Here is a 23480-nt window from a genome sequence, read left to right as displayed (position 1 = left end):
TTCAGTCATCCTCAACGCTCAATGTATTTCATGCGCATGATTGAACTATTTGTCTGTCCAATTACATTGTTCTGTAACATTTCAGTTTGTCATCTTTGGGTATTTGGACAGCCTACATCTAGTGCAGTCTCGTACCTGGCATCATATAAAGTAATAAGAATTTCCTTCTGTGATAGGATACCGACTTCGTAAATGTAAACCGCCAATGACAGTACCGAATGGAGAGGTTTTGTCAGGTAGTGAGGAATTTCTAATGGGTGAGTATCCATCATGATTTGGCAGTACAGTATGTCAGATTAATTACTTTTATTAATTACAAAATTATTTTATCTCATAATATTTTCTAAATTATAGTATCTTAACCTTACTAATCCTTTACCCTAGGTGACATTGTACGTTACAAATGCCTGCCAGGATTTACATTGATGGGACCAGAGATTTTGATATGCCGGCTTGGAACTCACTTGCTGTTTGAAGATCCTCCTCCAACCTGTGAAGGTAAGGTCTGGGTGACTATAATATATATTTCATAAATGCACACAATTCACTGCCTGCATCTCTACTTGTACAATAAATTTGAGGTCTAAAGATCCATATACGGTACATTGCAAGGTAATCAGAAACAAGCATTCCTAGGAACATTTGTTTCACAATAATCTTACAAACTAAGCAGGCTGCCAATCGCCCTATGAATGAGCGAAGCACTCATTCATTGTGTGAAATAATCGTTGGTGCTACACAAAGAAGCATCGTTCTCGGAAGCGCGACATCCTCTGTAAACAGGTCCTGCATTGCTGAGAGTAATGGCAGCCTATGTGCATTAAACAAGTCGCTGATCAGCGATGTTTAGTGACGCTGATTGGTTCATGTAAATGGAACTTTAGTTCCAATCATGATTGTGCACTCTTCTAAATGGTTATGCATGGCAAACCCATACTAAGTGCAACATTATTGAGTAATTCACACACAGTGGTTTGCAGATCTAACAATCCAATTTTCAGCATTCTTAGAAATATGCAAATGGAATAGTAGATAGTCTTTACGTTTTAGATGAAATTGTAGAATTGCAAGTATTACTAAAGCATGTACAGCCAAATGAGGATCTACAAACGAATAGTTTTCCAAATCACTAGCCAAAACTTTTGGTCTGTGTATAGCAAACAGATTGCTATATAGTAATGTACGAGATATGGCAAATATAACATACCTCTGTCTCTATAAGGCTAAGTTCAGATGAGTGTATAAAAAAGCATCCTTTTTCATCTAGGAAAAAATAGAACGTTTTTCATTGATGTGACATTCATTTTTTGACTTATGAAATTGAAGAGTAAAAACAGTTTTCTCTATTAAAAATTGAAAAGTATTTGTAAAAATCAGATGTTATATGCTTTATCCGTCTGGGAAAACAAGGAACGAATCCAACCATAAAGTCCAATGAAAAGAAATTGGTGAAAAAATTGTTAATTTTATTAACATTCAGGTGATAACATGAAAAACAGAACAATGCAGGAAAATGTATAAAAACCAAAAAAGGAGCATGAACTGCACCTCGAAAAATCATACGTTGATCTAATGCCGCTAGGCAAAAATTTATATAACTGAACATGAGGTTCTTAGTTTAACATTCTGATCAGACTGTATGAAGCCCACTGCCACATCACAGCAAACCTCGTAGTGGGTCCTACTGCCCTAATGATGCGGAGCCGTGCGCTGACTACCACCACAGCAGCCATTCACCAGCAGGGCAGACGGCCGCCCCACCAGCACAAAACCACAGCAACTATGGCCACCACACAGCACCCCACACCAAATGAAAGGAGCACTGAAACTCACCTTCCTACAGCTCTTCAGGAAGCGTAGAAATTGGCAATACCCCTTACTTTGCAGTCTCCTGCTAATTAAAATCACCTGTTCCAAGCGGGAGGAGTGTTGGTCCAAGAAAGGAGAAATAACATGCTATACACCAAAAAATGCGTGAACCGCACCTCCAAAAATCATACATTGACCTAACGCCGCTAGGAAAAAATTTAGATAACTGAATATAAGGTATTTAGTTTAACATTCTGATCAGACTGTATGAAGCCCACTGCCACGTCACGGCAAACCTCATAGTGGGTCCTACCGCCCTAACAGAGTGTGTTGCTGTGGTTTTGGGCTGGTGGGGCGGCGCGGTCTGGAGTCATGGGGACTCGTCTTGCAGCATGGGTGCTGTGAGACACTAGGCCATCTGCTCGGCCGCTGTATTGCCGCTCTGGCAGTGGCTGACATGCGGCTCCCCTCCGTGTGGGCGATGTGGAGTCCTTTCATTTGCTGCTGATGCTGTGTGGCGGCCATTCTTTCTGTGGTTTTGGACTGGTGGGGCGACATGGTCTGAAGACACCTGGCCATCTGACCTGTAGGTGCATTGCTGTTTTTCTACATTGCTAGCCAAAACTTTGTCTGTCTATAGCAAATAGATTGCTGTATTGTCATGTAAGAGATATGGCAAATATAACATACCTCTGTCTCTATAAGGCTAAGTTCAGATGAGCGTAAAAAAAAAAGCAGCGATTTTTCATCTAGAAAAAAAATAAAACATTTTTCATTCATATGGCATTCATTTTTATACATATCAAATTTGTAAGGGTAAACAGTTTTCTCTATTAAAAAGTGCACTGTATTTGTAAAAATCAGATATTATACGCTTTATCCGTATGGACCATATAGCAAAAATTAAAAGACCACCACATCAAAACCCTGTCATGGGCAGCCCATTCTGTTGTTAGTTCATTTTCCCCTTCACTACCGAGGCCCGAGGAACTCCCTCTTCTGGTAAAGAAAGGTAGTGAGCCTGATTATCAAACACCTGAGCCTAATGATGATGACTGGCTGAGTGGAGTTACTGACTGGATATAAGGCTGCCAACGCCCTTCTGCCCTGCGGGTGATTTCTCTGTGGGATCCTTGGAGACCAGTCTGAATTCCTGCTCTTCTAAAGCTAAGTTTTCTGCTCGGCTTTTTGCATTTGTGCTTTAACTTTGTTTTGCTTTGTTTTTCTGGATTTCTGCCATTCCCTGCTGGGGTGAGCTGAATTCCTTTAGCTCTGTCTTCTGAAAATACCTGAGTGCTGATTTAGTTTTTGAAGCCTAGCTGCTTCAGGGTCTTTTTCCATATCAGCTTGTTGGCTTATGTCTTTGATAGGGTTTTGGCAGATTGCAGACAGCAACCTTCCTTTCCTGTTCTGTTTAGTTAGCTTGGGCCCCATCGTTTGCTCAGCCTATCTTTCTATCTGTGCGAGTGTTTTTTCATCTTGCTTCACCGTCATTATATGTTGGGGGCTGCCTTTTACTTTGGGGTCTGCTCTGGGGCAATTTAGATTTCCTTTTCTGTCTGTCGAGGGGTCTAGGGCACCGTAGGAACCCCCCACGGCTACTGCTAGTTGTGTTGATAAGTTCAGGGGTCTGCAATCTGATAGTTGCCAACTTATCTGGTTTTCTGGACGTAGCTTCTATTTTTGTGTCTGCCTCCTACGGTGACTCAATCATATCACCATTCTCTAGACCTGAACCCTATTTAAAACCTCTGTAATGTAATCAAGAGGATGATGGATAGTCACAAGCCATCAAACAAAGAAGAACTGCTTAAATATTTGTACCAGGAGTGGCGTAAGGTAACCAAAAAGAAGTGTGAAAGACTGGTGGCAAACATGCCAAGATGCATGAAAGCTGGGATTAATAATCATGGTTATTCCACAAAATATTGATTTCTGAACTCTTCCTGAGTTAAAACACTAGTATTGTTGTTTCTAAATGATTCTTAATGTCATGATCCCAGTGCAGGTTTTTGAGCTGCACACCGGGGGTTAATGTCTGGAGCTCTGTGCAGGTTTTGACCTGCACACTTGGGGTTAATGATTGTGGCCTCTTTCTGGTTCTGAGAAAGCTTCATAAACCCCTGGGTAGCTTCAATCCCTGCCAGTTATACTTTTGCCTTTGGCCTAGTGTGCTGACCCCCGTGTGCCTGTTTGTTGCTATTGCTTGTTTATATGGTTCTGACCCGGCTCTGTTTCCCGTTGTGAGTTTGCCTGTTGATTTTGTACTGCGTTGTTATTATCTGTGTATGACTCATTGCCTGTGACCAGACTACTCTCTGCTCGCCCCCTTTGGTACCTTGCAGCTATCTCTGTGTGTGACTCATTGGCTACGTCCTGACTATTCTCACTGTCTATTCTTCTGGGTAACTTTGTCTCGCAGTTACTCTGCTAGGAATTGTCTTGCAGCTCCTAGCTCTGTGGAGTTTAGGCCACGCCTCTAGCAGTCACGTGCTTCAGGTCCTGCAGCTCTGAAGTACGCATCTATTCGGTTGCTGCCTGCTTTACTCAGGGCACGCGCACTGGCTCAGTGAGCAAGTTCAGTGCGGTGTCTCTGACACTTAACTTGTTTTCTTAGCATTATTTGAGGTCTGAAAGCACTGGGTATTTTTTTTTTTTAATTAATTTTGACCATTTTTCTTTGTCAGAAAAAAAAAATACAAAATTTATTGCTTGGAAATTCGGAGACATGTCAGTAGTTTATAGACTAAAAGAACAATTTACATTTTACTCAAAAATAGACATATAAAAGAGAAAAATCAGACAAATTGAACATTTTAAAGTGGTCTCTTAATTTTTGCCAGAGCTGTATAACTTAATAGACCAAAGAGGAGTTATGTATAATTACTTGGATTGTTTTATAACGCCTATGCATATTCTATTCCCATATCCTGATTCATCAGGGAATTTGGTTCATGTTATACTCTGACACCACTACAGTATATGACCAGGGATCAATTTTTGAACCATGCTTATTTTTTATATTGATTAGGTTTTTTATTTGACCCGAATAAAATGTTGTAATTTTAAAGCTTTTTTTCACCTCCTATCTTTATTCGGTACAGGGTGGGCCATTTATATGGATACACCTAAATAACATGGGGATGATTGATGACATCAACTTCCTGTTTGTGGAACATTAGCATATGGGAGGGGGAAACTTTTCAAGATGGGTGGAGACTAGAGTTGAGCGAAACGGGTCGGTCAAATTCAAAATAGCCGACTTTAGCTAAAGTCAGGTTTCGCCGATCGAAACCCGACCATAGCGTGAGGTCGGCCATGAGGTCGCCGATCAGAGCGCCAAAGTCGGGTTTCAAATAATACTTCGAGCACCTTTTCTCAGCCAATAAAGGTGGACGCACACTGTGGGCAACGCGATGACATGGGCAGCGGCCACCACCATCTTAGAGAAGGGCATTGAAGTGATTGGCTGGCTTTGTGTGGCATCACAGTGGGTATAAAAGGCTGTGACCGCCGACCGCCATCTTACTTCTGCCGATCTTAGAATAGGGAGAGGTGCTGCTGCTGATTCTGAACAGGGAAAGCGTTAGGCAGGGAAGAAGAAAAAAAAACTGCTTCTGCTGATAGCGCTTTTCACTGTACAGTTAGTGTGCAATGAAAGGGGAGGATTTTTGTTGTGTGCAGCAGCGCTGGTGGTGATTGGGCTGCCTTTTAAGGCTACCTGCTAGCTGCATTGCTGTGTGCACACTGCTGTTCAAACTGATTTTTTCAAAGCACTCCAACTTTTATTATTTTGTCCTGGTGAGTTACTGAGCGTTCATTTTTTCACACACCGTATAGCTATGTACGATCCTCACACACTACTGTGTACAGGCTGGTATCACGGACAAATCGAAGCTATCTGGGTGTGACTGGAAGAAAAAGTTGAGGAGTTTTTCCGTTTTTCCAGACCTACACCTTAGAGTGCTGTCCGCTTTTCAAACAGTTTCGCATATCTGCTGTTTGATGACGGTCAAAACTAGACAGAGACAGTGTGCGTCAGTCCCTATACAAATAGACGGAGATTGACAATTTTCCATAGAGACACTGTATAGCGGTGTACGCTCCTCACACACTACCGTGTTCCGCCTTGTATCACGGGGAAATAGAAGCTGTGTGTAACTGGAAAAAAAAGCCGAGGAGTTTTTCCATTTTTCCAGACCTACACCTTAGCGTGCTGTCCGCTTTTCAAACAGTTTCGTATATCTTCTGTTTGATTACGGTCAAAACTAGACAGAGACCGCGTGTGTCAGTCCGTATACAAATAGACGGAGATTGGCAATTTTCCATACAGACACCGTATAGCGGTGTACACTCCTCACACACAACCGTGTACCGCCTTGTATCATGGACAAATAGAAGCTGTGTGTGACGCTGGAAAAAAAAAGTCAAGGAGTTTTTCCGGTTTTCCAGACCTACACCTTAGAGTGCTGTCCGCTTTTCAAACAGTCTCGTATATCTTCTTTTTGATTACGGTCAAAACTAGACAGAGACAACGTGTGTCAGTCTGTATACAAATAGACGGAGATTGACAGTTTTCCATACAGACACCGTATAGAGCTGTCCGATTCTCAAACAGTATTGTATATCTGCCGTTCGCATTACAGTCACATTTATACAGAGTCAGCGTGTGTGTGTGACACTCCGTAAATACATATACGGAGATTGTTAGTTACACAAAAACCGTATACAGCTGTACACTTCCGTATATCTGCTTGTTGGATTACGGTCCAATACATACTGTGAGAGCGTCTGTGAATAACAAAATATATACGTAGATTTAATTTTTTTATTACACCTTACACAGCTGGACGTTCATCATACAGTACCATCTCTCTGCTGGTATTTTTGGTACATTTTCCCAAACATGAGGAAGTATGGTGGAAGAGTCCACGGACGTGGGCAGGGGGGCGCAGCTGGTACTGATGGTGGTGGTGCATCGGCTGGTTCTTGCAAAAGCACAATAGCAGCTAAGGCAGGAGGTGTTGAGCCTGCGTCATCATCTGGCCTAAGAAGGCCTGTAAGGTTGCCTTTTCTTGCAGTAGGAAAACCGCTTTTAAAGCTGGAGCATCCGGACAGGTTTTGGCGTACATTACCGAAACAGCCACCAGCTCTATTACCTCCTCTTCTGAAAGTTCGAAAGCTGCAAGCACGGAGTCGTCAGTGCAGGGTTCTGGTCATGAAAAACACCTTTCCTTGTGTCCTTCACCCCCACCAAAAGTTAAAGATGCGGCAACCTACACTTCAGATTACTCTATGGAGCTCTTTTCACATACCATGCCTGGGTTATCCAGTCAAATCCAGAATTCCCCAGTCCAAGATGAATCTGACATGGAGTGCACTGATGCACAGCCACTGCTAGAAGATTCTGCTGGTACATCAACCCAGAGTACTACATTGCCTTCGCAGTCTATTGAGCCAGAATCTGACCCTGATGAAACTCACGTGCCCCTTCCCGCATACTGTACCACCTTACACGGTGACACAGAGGAAGGTAAAGAAGAAGGTGCAAATGACTTTGAAGAGGAGGTGATGGATGACCCAGTTCTTGACCCGGATTGGCATCCATTGGAGGAGGAGGGTGGCGCTGGCAATAGTTCAGATAAGGAGAAGAATCCACAGCATCCACAGCAGGCATTGACATCGCAGCAGCGGTTATCTGGCAGGCCCATAGCTGTCCAAAAAAGTGGTCCAAAAGCTAAAAGAGCTGTAGGACAGCTTGGCCAGATGGTCAACTTAGTACAGCGTGCAAGGCCAGAAAATGTATACCATAGTATGAAGAGTGGAGTGTGGCACTTCTTTGTCCAAAATCCTACTGATGAGGCAAATGTTACCTGTAAGAAGTGCGGAAGGACATTTAGCCGAGGTAAACAACTCAGAAATTTGAATACCAGTTGCATGCTTAGACATTTAATCAACATGCACTTGCAAGCGTGGACGGACTACAAAACCTCAGGTAGCACATGTGTACCTGCTCCGACTGAAGGTAGCCAGCAACGCTCCACCGCTTCCCCCACTGTAAGAGCACCACCACCGTTAAGCACACCACCAGCACTAAATGTGGAGGTGTTGTCGCAATGCCAAAGCACTCATTAAATCACAATGGTTTTGCAACACAAAACTGAATCAAGGCCATCACCACCAATACCATCAGCAGCCCCCTCTCACTCCGTCCGGTCCACCGCTACTTCCCCCATATGCAGCTCTCCAGTCCAGCTCACCCAACCACTCTGAGTAGGACAAGAAAGTACACATCCTCTCATCCGTGTACACTTTGTTTGAACGCCTACATTGCCAAACTAATCTCATTAGAGATGATGCCCTACCGTTTGGTTGGAAGCGAAGCTTTCCGCGACCTCATGGCCTACGCTGTCCCACGCTATGACCTACCCAGTCGGCACTTCTTTTCTCGAAAAGCCATCCCTGCCCTCCACCGGCATGTGAAAGACCGCATTGTCCATGCACTAAAACAGTCAGTGAGTGGAAAGGTGCACCTCACAACAGATGCATAGACCAGTAGGCATGGCCAGGGCCGTTATGTGTCCATCACTGCGCACTGTGTTAATGTGGTGGATGCAGGCTCCACAGGGGACAGCGGCGGTGGAACAGTGCTGCCTAGCCCACGGTATAGGAAACAGTTGGCTGTAGGCTTTCGATCCTCCTCCTCCTCTATCAGCGAAAGCTCGTCCACAGAGCGCAGTCGCACGAGCACTCCATCCGCAGCTGGCAGTGTTGCACACGAGGTGTCCCACTATTGAATAGCTAGTGGTAAGCATCAGCAGGCTGTGTTAAAGATGATGTCTTTGGGTGACAACAGACATACAGCGGAGGTACTGGCCGACTACTTGCAGGGACAAACTGAGTCATGGGTGGGCAGTCTACATCTTGAGGCAGGCAAGGTAGTCAGTGATAACGGCCATAATTTTGTGGCAGCCATAGCCTGTGCAAAACTCACACATATAACTTGCCTGGCTCACACTTTGAACCTGGTGGTGCAGTGCTTCCTTAATAATTATCCGGAGTTAACATCTCTGCTACATAAGGTGCGAAGACTGTGCTCGCACATCAGTCGCTCAAACGTCCACTCCACTCGGATGCAGAAGCTGCAGCCATTGCTCCACCTCCCCAAGCACCACCTAATCATAGACGTTGCAACAAGGCGGAACTCCATCCTGCACATGGTTGAGAGGCTCTGCGAACAGAGGCAGGCTGTAATGCATTTGTGGGAGGATACATGGGAAGGCAGTTTGAGGGAAGACATGGAATTGTCGGGTGTGCAGTGGTCAAAGCTGAAAGACCTCTGTAAAGTCTTTCAGTGTTTTGAGGAATGCACACGGCTGGTAAGTGCAGACGACGCCATCATAAGCATGAGCATCCCACTTATGCGTCTGCTCATGCAAAATTTGATGCACATTAAGGATCAGGCATCTGCAGCGGAGGAGGAGGGAAGCCTTGATGACAGTCAGCCATTGTCTGGTCAGGGAACTGTCCTGGACGAGGTGGAGGAAGAAGAGGAAGAGGAGGAGGATGAAGGGGATGATTATTTTGGGCAGGAGGATGCTTCTCAGGGGACAAGAGAAAATGTTGGCTTTCCAAGGTCAGGTACAGTGTTTGTACGTGACTGTAGGGATGTGGATTAGCCAGAAAGTGCTCATCCACCCACCACTGGCAGTGCATCATTGACACCTGGAACATTGGCCCACATGTGCGATTATGCTTTGCGGATCCTAAAAAGGGACCCCAGCATTGCCAAAATGATGAGGGATGATGACTACTGGCTGGCCAGCATCCTCAATCCATGCTACAAAGGCAAATTACACAACATCATTCCACAGGAGAACCTAGAGATAATATTGGCTAACAAACAAGCAACTCTGGTAAACCGTTTGTTTGAGGCTTTCCCAGCACACAGCAGCGGTGCTGGTTCTCCCATGAGCCGTAGTGGGCACAAAGGAAGAGGTGTTCATGGTGCACACAGCCGAAATGGCGTTGGAGACAGGGGTTTAATGACCATGTTGTGGAATGATTTCTCAAGTACCGCTCACACGACTGCTAATACTGCATCAATGAAAAGTGACAGGAGACAGCAGTTGTCAACTATGGCTACAAACTACTTCTCCTCCCATATCGATGTTCTCCCTCACAGGTAATTCCCCTTTGACTATTGGGCCTCTAAACTGGACACCTGGCCTGAATTGGCACAATATGCCTTACAGGAGCTCGCTTGCCCTGCTGCTAGTGTGTTATCTGAAAGTGTCTTCAGTGCTGCTGGATCAATCGTGACAGAAAAAAGGACCCGTCTGTCGACCCAAAATGTTGATGATCTAACCTTCATTAAAATGAGCCATGCATGGGTTTCAAAGGATTTTGTCCCACCTTCCCCTGATGACACATAGATTGCCAGAAAACTACCTCGCTTTTGTTCTCCTCTTCCTCGGACTTGCCCAATTCCGCCCTTTGCAGCAGCTGAATGACCAGCCAACACATCAACATATGCCATTTTTTAAACCTCCCAAAGTGGGCTGCCCACCCCCCCAATGGCTGGGGTCAACACATGGCGCACCCGGGCAAGTGCCATTGTTCTGAACAGGTGGATGGGCCCACAGATGGCTGACGACACTGGCACAGGGCCCCTCATAGTACAATACAGTGCCTCTGACGGTGGGGGGGCCACTCGCCGTCAGACACACCAGCGTACTATGAGGGGCCCTGTACCAGTACCGTCGACCACAAGTGTGCCCCCCCTGCTTGGTCATGGCCACAGCACTTGCAAGTTGCAATACTTACCTCTCCCTGCTCCACCGCTGTGTAGTCTGGGCAGTTAAATCCTTCACAGGGACGGCCACTAGAAATTTGGTTTATTGATCGATGATGGGTAAGATGAAGCTATGGCCTTTTCTGCTGGCCTCTACCTTCAGATGATCAAAGGCTACCATTTGTAATGGACGTCAACTTACAAGCGGATGCAGTGGTGCTTTATGATCACCTTTCAGAGTTGTGATAGTCACAGACGTATGACATTCCTGCCACCATTTTTCAATGTCTCCTCTCATGCCAATGCAATAGAATCGCCTACGGTCTGTGGCTTCTGTCTTTTGCACTCCAAAATGACCAGACACATCATGATAGGCAGTGAGGACCATGCCTACATCTCTCCCTGTGATCACAGTTTGATGGAGACGAGTAATGGTGATTTGATCCACGCTACTGTGATAAAGGAATCCTTTCTTCACAAAGAACCGTTTTCGCTGTCTCCACAGACACAGTAATTGAGGGTCTGCATCGCCTCTGCAACATCTACCGGGAGGTTTTCCCGTGATGAGTAGAGTTGAGCGATACCGTCCGATACTTCAAAGTATCGTATCGGATGGTATCGGCCGATCTTTAAAAAAAGTATCGGTATCGCCGATTCCGATACCGGAAGTCCCATTCAAGTCTATGGGACTTCCGGTATCGGAATAAGAAAAACCCTTTCCTGCCCTTGTACAGCCTCTCTGGGGTCTGTACGGGCCTTTCGGGGGGCTGTGCCGGCCTGCCAGGGGGTCTGTGCAGGCTTTGGTGGTCTGTGCCGGCCTGCCGGTGGTCTGTGCAGGCTCCGGGGGGCTGTGCCGGCCTGCCGGGGGGCTGTGCCGGCCTGCCGGGGGGCTGTGCCGGCCTGCCGGGGGGCTGTGCAGGCTCTGGGGGTCTGTGCAGGCATCGTCCGATGGGACTACAAGTCCCATCGGGCGATGCCTGCTACCATGACAGTGATTGACACATTAGCCAATGATGGGACAGTAGTAGTCCCATCATCCGGCTAATGTGTTAAATGTAAAAAAAAAAAAAAAATTACATGCTACATACATACAACATGCATACTACATACATGCTACATTCATACTACATACTACATACATGCTACATACATACTACATGCAACATACATACTACATATATACTACATGCATGCTACATACATACTGCATGCTACATACATACCACATATATACTACATACATACTACATGCATGCTACATGCTACATACATAACACATATATACTACATGCATGCTACATACATACTACATGCTACATACTACATATATACTACATGCATGCTACATACATACTACATGCTACATACTACATATATACTACATGCATGCTACATACATACTACATGCTACATACTACATATATACTACATGCATGCTACATACATACTACATGCTACATACATACTACATATATACTACATGCATGCTACATACATACTACATGCTACATACATACTACATATATACTACATACATACTACATACATACTACATGCATGCTACATGCATGCTACATACATATCACATACATAACACATATACTACATGCATGCTACATACATACTACATGCTACATACATACCATATACATACTACATGCATGCTACATGCTACATACTACATATATACTACATGCATGCTACATACATACTACATGCTACATACTACAAATATACTACATGCATGCTACATACATACTACATGCTACATACATACTACATATATACTACATGCATGCTACATACATACTACATGCTACATACATACTACATATATACTACATACATACTACATACATACTACATGCATGCTACATGCATGCTACATACATACCACATACATAACACATATACTACATGCATGCTACATACATACTACATGCTACATACATACCATATACATACTACATGCATGCTACATACATACTACATGCATGCTACATACATACTGCATGCTACATACATACTACATGCTACATACATACTACATACATACTACATATATACTACATGCATGCTACATACATACTACATACATACTACATGCATGCTACATACTACATGCTACATACATACTACATATATACTACATGCATGCTACATACATACTACATGCATGCTACATACATACTACATGCTACATACATACCACATACATACTACATATATACTACATGCATGCTACATACATACTGCATGCTACATGCATGCTACATACATACTACATACATACTACATGCTACATACATACCACATATATACTACATACATACAATACATTCATACAATACATACATAGACATACAGTACATATAACATAGAGTAACATACTTACCAATACTTGTCACATTGTTCCCCGAAGCCATTGTCTTTTCCGGAATAAATATTAACATAACAAACCACAAAAATACTCACCCACGATCCGAAGCAGTCCACGAGTGTGTCCCACGACGATCTTGGGTAGAGAACTGCAGCATCAGCTGTTGCTGCCGTTCTCTACGGGCTGCAGGAATCCAATGACGGAAGGTAGGTATCCTTCCGCACTGTATTCCTCCGCCACTTAAAAAAAAAAAAGTCCCTAGTCTCACTTTATGCCATTGCTGTGTGGGAATTTCCCACGCAGCAATGGCATAAAGTGAGACTAGGGACTTTTTTTTTTTTTAAGTGGCGGAGGAATACAGTGCGGAAGGATACCTACCTTCCATCATTGGATTCCTGCAGCCCGTAGAGAACGGCAGCATCATCTGATGCTGCAGTTCTCTACCCAAGATCGTCGTGGGACACACTCGTGGACTGCTTCGGATCGTGGGTGAGTATTTTTGTGGTTTGTTATGTTAATATTTATTCCGGAAAAGACAATGGCTTCGGGGAACAATGTGACAAGTATTGGTAAGTATGTTACTCTATGTTATATGTACTGTATGTCTATGTATGTATTGTATGAATGTATTGTATGTATGTAGTATATATGTGGTATGTATGTAGCATGTAGTATGTATGTAGTATGTATGTAGCATGCATGTAGTATGTATGTAGCATGCATGTAGTATATATGTAGTATGTATGTAGCATGCATGTAGTATGTATGTAGTATTTTTTTTTTTTTTTTTTAACATTTAACACATTAGCCGGATGATGGGACTACTACTTTCCCATCATTGGCTAATGTGTCAATCACTGTCATGGTAGCAGGCATCGCCCGATGGGACTTGTAGTCCCATCGGACGATGCTTGCACAGACCCCCGGACATCAGCACAGCCCCCCGGCAGGCCGGCACAGCCCCCCGGCAGGCCGGTACAGACCCCCACAGGGTGCACAGACCACCGGCAGGCCGGCACAGCCCCCCGGCAGGCCGGTACAGACCCCCACAGGGTGCACAGACCACCGGCAGGCCGGCACAGCCCCCCGGCAGGCCGGTACAGACCCCCACAGGGTGCACAGACCACCGGCAGGCCGGCACAGCCCCCCGGCAGGCCGGTACAGACCCCGGGCAGTCCACACAGCCCCCCGGCAGGCCGGCACAGCCCCCCGGCAGGCCGGCACAGCCCCCCGGCAGGCCGGTAGAGACCCCCGGAAGGCCCGAAATGACGGCGCATCATGATGCGCACACACCGCGCATCATGATGACGTCAGTCTGTCAATCAACTTTGAACTTCCGATTCCGATGCCGAATTCCGATATTGAAAAAATATCGGAAGTCGGTATCGGAATTCCGATACTTGCGGTATCGGAATGCTCAACACTAGTGATGAGTAATTCCCAAATTTCTGCTAACACTCAACTTTCCGTCTGTACTTGTATCCATGTAGTTTCCAGTAGCGGAGAGTCTGGACTGGCTTACTGAGATTGAAATATATATGAAGATTTAAAAGTACCACAACACTGTATACTGTTGTACGTTTCGACTACCTTTCCCTTTTTCTACTTTTTAAATTCTGTTGTAATACATACTGAGCCTGTGAATGTCTGTGTCTGACTCCAGAAGTATAGACGGAAATTTACAATTACTCCTAGACTGGATACACCTGGTATGTGTAGATACAGTTCCTTTGTTCAAAATTTTGTATTACGGTATCATCCATAGTGAGTGAGCGTGTGTGGCTTACGCCTTCTATATACACGGTGAATCAGAGATACCAATTTTAACCCTATACTTGATACAGCTTGTATCTTGTTATACAGTACCTTTGTTCGACATTTAGCATTACGGCCAAATCCATACTGAGTAAGCGTCTGAGACTGACTATGGGACTATATATACGGAGATTTCAATTGTACCCTATAATATATATACTTGCTATCTTGTTATCCAGTACCTTTTTTTACAACATTTTTTATTATGGTCAAACCCAGACTGTGTGAGCGTCTGAGGGTGACTTCGGAAATATATACCGAGATTTCAAATTTAGCCAACACTGTATAAAGCTGTACACATGTGTTACATTACCCATTTGCAGCTTTTCATATTCTTGTGTAATCCATACTGGGCCTGTGAGCGTCTGTGTATGACTCATGAAATATATACGGAGATTTACTGTTATCCCTAGACTGTATAGAGCTGTACGCTTCTGATACAGTAACATATATCTGCTAGTATTATGGGTCAATTTTCTAAAACATGAGGAAGTATGGTGGAAGTGGACGTGGGCGTGCGGGGCCACCTGGTACTAATGGTGGTGGTGGTGCATCTGCTGGTAGTGCCAAAAACACAATAGCAGCTAAGGCAGGAGGTGTTGAGCCTGTGTCATGGTATAGCTCTGGAAGGCCTGTAAAGCTCCGTTTTCTGGGAGTAGGTAGACTGCTTTTAAAGCCGGAGCATCAGGAACTGTTTTTGGCTTACATTGCTGAAACAGCCTCCAGCTCTATCGCCTCCTCTTCTGAAGATGAAAAAAATGCAAGCACTAAGTCGTAAGTGTGGGCTTTTGGTCAGGAGCAACCACTTTCCTTGTGTCCTTCACCCACCCCAAAAGTGAAGGATGCGGCAGCACACACTTCAGATTACTCCATGGAGCTCTTTTCACATACCATGCCTGGGTTAATTAAAAATGGAGCCCATCATATACTGGAGCATTCAAAATGGGGGACATCTGACACTGGAACATCATCCATGAGGCCCATCATATACTGGAGTATTCTAAATGGGGCAGATCAGACACTGGAGCAGCATCTATGGGGCACATGATACACTGGAGCATTAGAAATGGGTCCCATTATATATGGAGCATTATTAGGGCCCATAAGACACTGGAGCATCATCCATGAGGCCCATCATTTACTGGAGCATTCCAAATGGGGAAGATCTGACACTGGAGCAGCATCTATGGGGCACATGATACACTGGAGCATTAGAAATGGGTCCCATTATATATGGAGCATTATTAGGGCCCATAAGACACTGGAGCATCATCCATGAGGCCCATCTTTTACTGGAGCATTCCAGATTGGGGACATCAGACACTGGAGCCACATTTACAGGGCCCATTATACACTGGAGCATTAGAAATGGAGCCCATTATATGTGGAGCATTATTTGGGCCCATAACACACTGGAGCATCATCCATGGGGACCATCATATACTGTAGCATTATGTGGAGCTCATCATATACTGTATGGAACATTATATGTTGCCAATTAGTCTGTATGGAGAAATATATGGGGCTCATTATTCTGTATGGCACACAATGTGGTGGCCATAATTGTTGTGAGTTCATTTTCCCCTTCACCTTTGATGTCTGATGAACTCCCTCTGCTGGTGAAGAGAGGTAGTGAAATTGATTGCAATGGGAAGAACCTGTTATCTGAACAGGCAGAGTGTGATTGGACATCTGGAATTTCTGAGTGGATATAAGGCAGCCGACGCCCTGCAGGGTTTGCTGGTGATCCTTTCTGCTCTGAGCTCTTGCATCCAGTTTTAGTTCCTGTCTACTAAAAGCTAAGTTTTTGCCCTACTATTATTCCATGAGATTTTGTCTGGTTTCCTTAGTGTTTGTATTCAGCCAGTCCTGGTTGGGACTGGCTGAATTCCATTTTTGTCTATGATCAGTTGATCTCTTTGCTCTGTTTTCAGAATATACCTGAGTGCTGATATAGTGATTTTGAAGTCTAGCGACTTCAGGGCCTTTTTTCCTATCAGACGGTTGGGACATTTTTGTAGGGTTTTTTGCAGATTGCAGCCAGCATCTTTTCAGTCCTGTCCTATCTAGTTAGTTGGGCCCCATCGTTTGCTCAGCCTGTCTTTCTGTCTGTGTTTGTGTTTTCATCTGTTTTTCACCGACAATACATGTTGGGGGCTGTCTATTGCTTTGGGGTCTGCTCTGGGGCAGTTTAGATTTCCCCTTTCTTTCTTTAGGCTTATGTAGTTCTCCGGCTGTGACGAGGGGTCTAGCACACCGTAGGAACCCCCCACGGCTACTGTTAGTTGTGGTGTATAGGATCAGGGGTCTGCAATCCGATAGCTACCAACCTCTCTGGTTTTCTGGACTTAGCTTGTATTTGTGTTTTCTCTCCTCCGGTGACTCATTCATAACACATAATACTGTATGGAGTAATATACTGTCCTTTTTTTGAGCTATTGTAAAATTTAAAATAGATCAGTCATGTCATGTAAGCAGTTTAGTATTTGTCATTGTACTATACCTATATTTCTGTGCCGTATCGGAGCATCATGAGTTGTGGTATGTGTTAAAGGGGCACACTGACATTCTTTGGCCCAGGGCACACGAAAATCTGGAGCCAACCCTACCCCGCCACAACTTTAGCCAAATAACCCCCAGTTTTAAATGCGTAACTATTATTATGAAGTAAATTAAGGTTGACAAGCTTCAGTAATAAGAATTGATGTTTTTGGCATTGAAACGGGCACTGTAGGTGTGTTTCCTGTCCTCCACTCCCTGCCGACTTTGCTTCCCCATTGTCTTGCATTGTGTTTCGTGTTTCAGCCGGCCTCCGACATTTCCCTATAGTCGGCCGATTTCGTTCGACCTGACTTTTGAGAAAGTCAGGTTTCATGAAGCCCGACTCGACCATAAAAAAGGCAAATCGCTCATCTCTAGTGGAGACCATGGTGGCCATTTTTAAGTTGGCCATTTTAGATCCAACTTTAATTTTTCCAATGGAAAGAGGGTCATGTGACAAATCAAACTTGAGAATTTCACAAGATAAACAATGGTGTGCTTGGTTTAAACGTAACTTTATTCTTTCATGAGTTATCTGCAAGTTTATGACCACTTATAAAATGTGTTCAAAGTGCTGCCCATTGTGTTGGATTGTCATTGCAACGCTCTTCTCCCACTCTTGACACAATGAAAGCAACACCGCAGAAGAAATGCTAATCTAAGCGGTCAGATTCCTTGTAGGAATGCTCGGACCTGACACTCATAATGTGGCGGTGCACCATCTTGCTGGAAAAACTCATGGAACGTGCCATCTTCAATGCATAAAGAGGGCAACACATCATCATGTAATAATTTCAGATAACCAGTGGCATTGAGGTTTCCATTGATGAAGAATGGCCCCACTATCTTTGTACCCCTTATACCACACCTTGCCATCAATTATGGGTGTCAGGTCCAAGCATTCCTACATCAACAGTTTCCTGGAAAGTGGATCGGTCATCGTGGGCCAGTTGAATGTCCACTAAGGTATCCCGATCTGACCCCCTTAGACTTTTATCTTTGGGGTCATCTGAAGGCAATTGTCTATGCTGTGAAGATACAAGATGTGCAGCATCTGAAACATCGGATACTGGAAGCCTGTGCTAGCATTTCTTCTGCAGTGTTGCTCTCAGTGTGTTAAGAGTGTGAGAAGAGGGTTGCATTGACAATCCAACACAATGGGCAGCACTTTGAACACATTTTATAAGTGGTCACAAACTTGTAAACAATTCATTAAAGAATAAAGTTACATTAAAACCAAGCACACCATTGTTTTTCTTGTGAAATTATCAATAAGTATGATGTCACATGACCCTCTTCCCATTGAAAAAAATAAAGTTGGGTCCAAAATGGCTGACTTCAAAATGGCCACCATGGTTACCAGCCATCTTGAAAAGTTTCCCCCCCCATATACTAATGTGTCACAAACAGGAAGTTGATATCACCAACCATTCCCATTTTATTTAGGTGTAGCCGTATAAATGGCCCACCCTGTATATAAACCTGCAGCTGTTGTTGTTACTATAACAAATAGGAATCTCTACTAAATGAACAATACTGTGTATGTAAATGGTGTTATGTGTATTTTCTTCCACAGTGCTTTGTCCAGCAAATGAGATTCTAACCGATTCCACTGGAGTAATTCTCAGCCAGAGTTATCCTGGCACATATCCTCAATTTCAGACATGTTCCTGGCTTATCAAAGTTGAAGCTGGATACAATGTGACACTGACAGTGGAATACTTTCTCAGTGAAAAGCAGTATGATGAATTTGACATTTTTGATGGTGAGATGACATTAAGTTTAAAGTCAAGTTCACATTTAATCTAAAAAATTTATTCAAACTAAAGTGACATGTGCCACAGATAATATCATTGTATATGTTGTGAAAGCAGAACAGATATGATGTATAGCTTCCAGATTCTACAAATAATAAAGATGGAATTTGTGATGGTTGAAACAGCCATTTATGTAGTGGATCTGGTATTTTTGATGGCACGAATGGTGCAGTCAGCAGCACTATTTTTACTGTCTAAAATACCAGCAATCCACTGGAAATGTTAAAAGACTTTCGGTTTTCCTTTCATGGTTTTATTCCAAATGTACGCCATTATATGAATAGAGCCTTAGATGTTCAGTAGCTAAAACTAAGAAACTATACCGCCACTTACATCGTCTTCTGCTGAGTTAGGCAAAAAGTTTCCGAGGCAAGTTAAACCCTTTGGAAAGCTTTATGAAAATATAGAACAGTCTCAGGAAGAAGTCATTATTCAAAGTTTCAAAGAGATATGAATCAGAATTGTGACTTCTTTGTAGGTTTCAAATGCTATTTAAAATACTTTTCTTGGAACTTCTTAAACAGAAAACATTTAAAAAGTGGCTGTCTAGAACGTCTGCTTTTACATGGAAGGTTTCAGAGACATAGAGCAAAGAAGGGATCGATCATAATATGCATTCACTGAAAGGCTACTACTAAATTGTAGAATACAAATATAAGGAATCATACTGTTCTGTCCTCACTAATCAACCAGGATTCATGTAGCTTATACAGGCAGCTAAACAGCTATACCGGGGGGCCAATAAGGGAGAGTCTGTATTTTATTGAACGTAGGGTATATTGGCGCAGTGAAACTACAATACAAAACATATACACAGAATCAGTACTGGGTTCATAGGAATACATAATATACATAATAGCTTACCAGGGGAGAGCTAACTAAGCAGGGTGATCTAAGACAGGAATTAGATGTGGGAAGCGTGATTACCTACCACAGATGCTGACACAAGGGAAGTAGAGGAATGAGATGTTCACAGAATGCAGGCTTGATAGAAAATGGAGGACTGGAGAGAATGATGGGGCTGGACTAAACCATAATGCTTTGCAAACTTACCCAGAACACATTGTGAATTGGAGGGAAAGAGAATTCAGGAAGTACAACGCATAATAACATGCAGTTATGACTTTGGTCACTAGATGGAGCCAAAGATACAGAAAACATTAAATCTATGGCTGAAACTGAATATTATGGATATTCACAGCAAATCATTGTGTATATATATATATATATATGTATATATATACAAATAGACAGTCAAGGATCGTGAATTATTTCGGAGACAGAACACATACCTGTCTATTGCATTTACAGCCCCAATTATGAACCATTTAATTAAAATAACTAATATACTGTATGTATATTTAATTATACAACAAACCTGAACAATTAAAATAATAAATGTATAGAGCAAAGTACATATATAAAACACGTTAGTCATCGACTACGCATATATACTGTATGCTGGACATATCCCATTAGGGAGACCATTCGGAAAGAACATGGAAACCAGTTGAAGAAAAAAATGAACTACATGGTCATAAATGATAATAAGGTGCAAAATACCCCGCTCACAAGGGAGCACGAAGGACACAGTTGAGGCTTAAAATTTTCTTTGTTTATTAATATGGATATTAATAAATTAATAAAATTTTAAACCTCCTCATCTGTGTCCTTCGCGCTTTCTTGTGACCAGGCTATTTTGCACCTTATGATCCTTTCATCTTCTGAGGAACCCGTCAGGAGCTGCAGTGGACCTCCTTCGTCTCGTCCATACTGGCTGCCTGCTTGGCGCTCCGCTAGCCTGTCTTCTCTGACCCTGTTTGCATAATGATAAATGATAATAAGAGCTTAGTAACATATTAAAAAACCTTTATTATGACAAACTGTTTTAGTACAATGGCGGCACTAAAAGATGTGTGCACACACTACACAAGGTAGTCAAAAAGGTAAAAAATGACTGAAAGATAGATTGACCTGAACAAAAATGGACATATGAAAGATAAATATAAATATACATATTATGCAACAGCAGAATAAATATATATATGTAAACACGATAATAAGTAGCTGTGCACATAATATGTACCAAATCAAAGGAATCCCACATATATAGATAATGAATCCAGTAAGATATTATATGTGTACAGATCCGAATGGATTCATTACATGTGCAACTAATTGATTCCTCATACAGCTGGAATTACACAATGGTGATTGCACACAAGATATCACAGTGTTTCATATAGAGGAACTAACTGCATAGGGAATCCCAAAAGATTACATGTAGAGTGTCTAAGTCCACACAAGCAATTCTTGAAGGTAAAATTACCTATACAGTTCGGTCCATGTGTGTGGCGCCCATTCCGATTCACGTTTCGGTGATACACTTTCATCAGGGGGTGGGTATATATAAGAAAAATGTTTTCAGGGCAATAAACTGTACTAACCATTGTGTACCAAGGGCTGTGGTAGCCAAATTAGTTATCGTTCTTTAAATGGTCCCTGCCATGTGAAAAACACTATTAACCTGAAGATATGGGGTTAATCTGCAGGTTAATAGCATTCTGAACCTGCCCAGGGCTGCTGGCACTTAGACCCCACATGCCGGGAGGAATTTAACTTTATTCCTCCCAGTAACATTCGATTTTCAGTCATGGTGGTTGCGTCAGTGCGGGTTCAGTTACTATTCTGTGTGTATAGAGAGTGGCGGTGGTAACCATGCCCCCATCACTGATTGACAGCTGAGCTGCTGTCTGTCAGTGCTGGGGTGTAGTTATAAGGGTCGTTCCCTATACGCAGAGTGCAGCGCCGGCACTTCGTGACTGAAACCCAAACATTACCAGGAGGAATAAAGTTAATTTCCTCCAGGCATGCGCTGTCTAAGTGCCGGTGCTGTGCAAGTCCAGAAGACTATTAACCTGCAGATTAACCCCATATCTGCATGTTAATAGCGTTTTTTCACTTGACAAGTTCCCATAAACTCTCGCTATCTCACTAATAGAACTTGGAAGGAACATCACAGAGGTCTAACTGTAGGTAAAGACATATAAGATGACATCAGAACATCAGTTTATTACAAAGAAAATTTACCGTACATGGAAAATGTTTTTATTGTGATATTCTTCTTAGTGTTTGACATTTCCCTATACTTGGCCCTACCTTATCAAAAATAGAAAAAAAAATAGTTCAGCTCATGCTCCAAGAATAGAAAAAAATAGTTCAGCTCATGCTCCAAGAATAATAAAGATCCCAGGAAATACAATTTGTAAGTGCACAGGAGCAAAGCAGGGAATCTGTTCTGTGAGATAATTTGGAGAAAAAAAAAAACTTGTTCCAACACTTATTGAAAAATTCAACAGTTCTAACAAAGAAAAATTTTAGAAGATATTAAAATCCATCAGTACTTGATCAAAAACATATTTTAAGGAGTGTTACGTGTTTTGAACCCTAACCCCAGAGTTCTTAGTCATAACTGAATATTGAATTTGGACCTTCCAACTAAAAAGGCTATTCATTAAGGGTGCATCTTAAAAACGATCTCCTGAGATTTTCATTAAACATAATACAGCTGAACCACAAATCAATAAAGAAATCTGGAGACACATTAGCAATGCCGTCAATGCTGTCCGAAACCTAATGGCCAATCTAATACTTAATGTTTAACTCATTCTAAAAACTAATCACTTTAATCATTTCCATAAAATATAACTTTTCAACCATTCCCTCTCTATGCCTAATTACTGTTTTTATGCTTCCAATGAAATTGCATTTGAGTTTCCTGGAATGCATTGTGGAATCTCAAAGAGAACATCATCAAGGGGCTGGGGCTGCGGTCGATCACCCGAATTTATTGCAAATTTTTTAGTGGGCATCATGTAGGACGGTCTGCCTGTGCAAACAGGACGTTAAAGTGTCACTGATTGTTAAAGCGCAATCGTCGTTTCAATTTTTATTTCATAAATCAATAGTAAACGTGAAAATAAGCAACTTTATATTATCAGGGAAATCTACTTTCTATGCCAGAATTCATCAGTCTTTATCAAAATTTTCAATTCTAAAAGGTAAAATCTGTATTCAGTGAAGACAGACTTTCCCATTACTGAGATAGGAGATGGCAGTTGCTATGGATGTAATTCCTTACCTACATAGAATATTATCAGTAGTAACTGCCATCTCCTATTTTTTTTTTCTGGTCAGTGGCCAGTGTGCACATGCGCTTACACGCTGCATGCACACCAGTTTATATCCCAGATCATATCTTTGGGTTTTTTTCTATCTCAGTAATGGTAAAATCTGTCTTCACTGAATACAGATTTTACCATAA

General features: G+C 42.8%; 1 protein-coding gene and 1 long non-coding RNA gene across 2 annotated transcripts in view; one reads left to right on the top strand and one right to left on the bottom strand.

The window, feature by feature from the left end:
- The window catches only part of LOC141086141 (uncharacterized), an 86718-nt gene extending 84159 nt beyond the window's left edge, over positions 1–2559 (bottom strand). Inside the window, exons 1-3 of the long non-coding RNA XR_012231521.1 lie at positions 2500–2559; positions 1208–1263; positions 465–490 (exon numbers count right to left, since the gene is read on the bottom strand). This is a non-coding gene — a long non-coding RNA (uncharacterized lncRNA). The remainder of the gene's footprint in view (positions 1–464; positions 491–1207; positions 1264–2499) is intronic.
- The window catches only part of CSMD2 (CUB and Sushi multiple domains 2), a 1542159-nt gene that overhangs the window by 1438849 nt on the left and 79830 nt on the right, over positions 1–23480 (top strand). The window contains exons 45-47 of the mRNA XM_073571899.1: positions 177–257; positions 385–498; positions 18916–19104. Coding sequence (XP_073428000.1) covers positions 177–257; positions 385–498; positions 18916–19104 — 384 coding nt within the window. The remainder of the gene's footprint in view (positions 1–176; positions 258–384; positions 499–18915; positions 19105–23480) is intronic.

The sequence above is a fragment of the Dendrobates tinctorius genome, unplaced genomic scaffold (assembly GCF_039654945.1).
Source record: "Dendrobates tinctorius isolate UK_male_01 unplaced genomic scaffold, ASM3965494v1 ptg000007l, whole genome shotgun sequence".
In the NCBI taxonomy this organism is placed as follows: domain Eukaryota; kingdom Metazoa; phylum Chordata; class Amphibia; order Anura; family Dendrobatidae; genus Dendrobates; species Dendrobates tinctorius.
Note: the sequence above shows the minus strand (reverse complement) of the source record. Positions and strands in the feature narration are given on the sequence as shown.